The sequence below is a fragment of the Plasmodium cynomolgi genome, assembly GCF_000321355.1.
Source record: "Plasmodium cynomolgi strain B DNA, scaffold: 0114, whole genome shotgun sequence".
Lineage (NCBI taxonomy): Eukaryota > Apicomplexa > Aconoidasida > Haemosporida > Plasmodiidae > Plasmodium > Plasmodium cynomolgi.
In genome coordinates, this window is record NW_004192728.1 from 1,882 (window position 1) to 4,066 (window position 2,185).

Genomic DNA, 2,185 nt, shown 5'->3' on the forward strand with positions numbered 1-2,185 from the left:
CTACCCGAGTCGAATGTTTATACTGGATAGTTTTAAGTGTTATCTACCTATATTTTCCATACGAAAAAATATTGTGTGATAAAAAGAGATTGCCTTTTTTTCTCATAAATAAAAAATATTGTGTATCGTCTATTACTGCTGTCGTTATAATATGTACAAGATTTATACGCATATATTATGCACAATTGTTCTTTTAAAATAATATTTTTGAAATAATTTTAATCATATTTGTAAAGAAATATTTTACGGAATAATAATTTTCCCTTTTTCTTTTATTAATTTTAAAATTTTTATAAGTTATATTGAAAATTGTACAGGTTTTATTTCCATTAAAACCATTAGCTGAGATTATAAAAACATTTTATTAGAAAATATTCAATAATGGAGTATTGTCATATCTCTTAGGAAGAAATTTTCATATAGATTGAGAAATTAGTGACAGGAAATATTTATAATATCTAGAAGTAGTATTTATGATTGTAAAATTAAGAAGATATTAGTTAGGCACAAATGTAACAAATTTTACGAAATTGGCATAATAAATTTAAATTAAAAAAAATTCAATAATGTCAAGTCGTAAACCAGTACATGTTAATACTTATTTTAACTTTTGTTCTTATACGATCTTTTACGTGTATTGTATATGCTTACGCCGTCCTTTATTGAGAACAATACAATTTGCATAGTGAGTATATGAATTAGGATAATAATATATATTTTTTTTTTCTAATTTTTAGCTCAATTTCGACCTTACTGTTTTACCTTCATACGTAACTAACAAGAAGTTAAGGGAAAATGCAACTACCTATGAATATAGTAAGTATTACAATGAAGTGAACGATTTAAAATGGTATAAATTGACTAGCGATTTATTTAAAAATCTAAGCAAAAATATATCCTGGGTACATGAGGAGGATGCTGCTACGGATGAGTTCGTTAAGAAGCGTTGCTATGATTTAAATTACTGGTTATGTGATGAGGTATATAATAAGCTTAAACCGTATGGACTTGAGGGAGAACTACAGAATGTTATTCCTAGGATTCATGGTGTGTGGAAAAAAATTGTTGAAAATGAGTTTAAAGATAAGAATTATAAATGCTATCCTGATGAAAAATTAATTTTTAACATGAGTTATTTGAACGATATTAAGGATTTATTTGATTTTTTTGAAGATTTTGCATTAACGAAAAAGGACATTATTGCTAACACAGAGGAAGCTTGCCACAAATACCGTAAATACCTTCAGACCAAAATCCCCATATACTACACTTGGAGAGACTCATGTCAAGAAGAAGGTTTTATTTGTAAAAGATATATTGATAATTATGAAAAATATCGCCCAGCAGGTATTCTGCTCCAATTAAACCCTATGCTTTTTTTTACTTATTCTTCAAATGAATGTTTTAAAGAGGTTCATGATCTATTTAGGGATTCAAAGAAAGAACCTAAACGTAATGACGATATATATATAAAAATTATGGAAAAACTTAAGCGTGAACGCCCTGGAAAAAGTTTAATTTCGGCGAATGTAGGGGAAGGATTACGTGGATCCGAATTTTTTATTCCGGGTGATAATGATAACTTTATGTATCGTCTAACAGTGAATGGATTTTATTTTACAGTCGAAGTTATTATTCCAATTTTGCTTTTTCTATTAGGAATGTTCCTAATTTTTCATATTTTATATAAGGTAAAAAATAATCACTTAAAAATGAGCGTTTTGCGATCTTTGTGCTGATCTACTTTTTTAGAATTACTTACGTATATGAAAATATTACTGTATATGTGATATTTATTTTTTTTACAATCACTTTGTTAGTTCACTCCATTTGGACGTTCCATGTTACGCACACGAGCAAAAGTAAGACAGAGAATCAGACCTAACCTAGATTACGAAGACATTGTATTGTTATATGGAAGTGAGGAATCGTTAGACAATTATTCTGATGATAACTCATACAATTTAAATTACTCATCCTCGTTAAGTTAACCCTCGAAAAAGAAGAGAAATCAGTTTGGTGCACAGTTATATTTTGTCAACCATCGAAAAAAGTATATATTTTAAAAATGTATCTTCTCTGCCCATCATGCATAGAATGCTTGCAGTGAAACTATTCTATTAGTGGAAGAAGAATGTAACGATTTGAAAGAAATAGATGTTGATATAGGCAAGGATATTTCGCG

At 28.2% G+C, this 2,185-nt stretch overlaps 1 protein-coding gene across 1 annotated transcript; it reads left to right on the forward strand.

Moving 5' to 3' along the window:
- Nucleotides 1–643: 643 nt before the first annotated feature.
- On the forward strand, nucleotides 644–1,991 carry PCYB_002400 (CYIR protein; the record flags this gene model as incomplete). The annotated part of the gene is made up of 3 exons (XM_004227661.1): nucleotides 644–685; nucleotides 738–1,691; nucleotides 1,821–1,991. The coding sequence occupies 3 exons, from the start codon at nucleotides 644–646 to the stop codon at nucleotides 1,989–1,991; spliced, it is 1,167 nt and encodes a 388-aa protein (XP_004227709.1).
- Nucleotides 1,992–2,185: the final 194 nt, after the last annotated feature.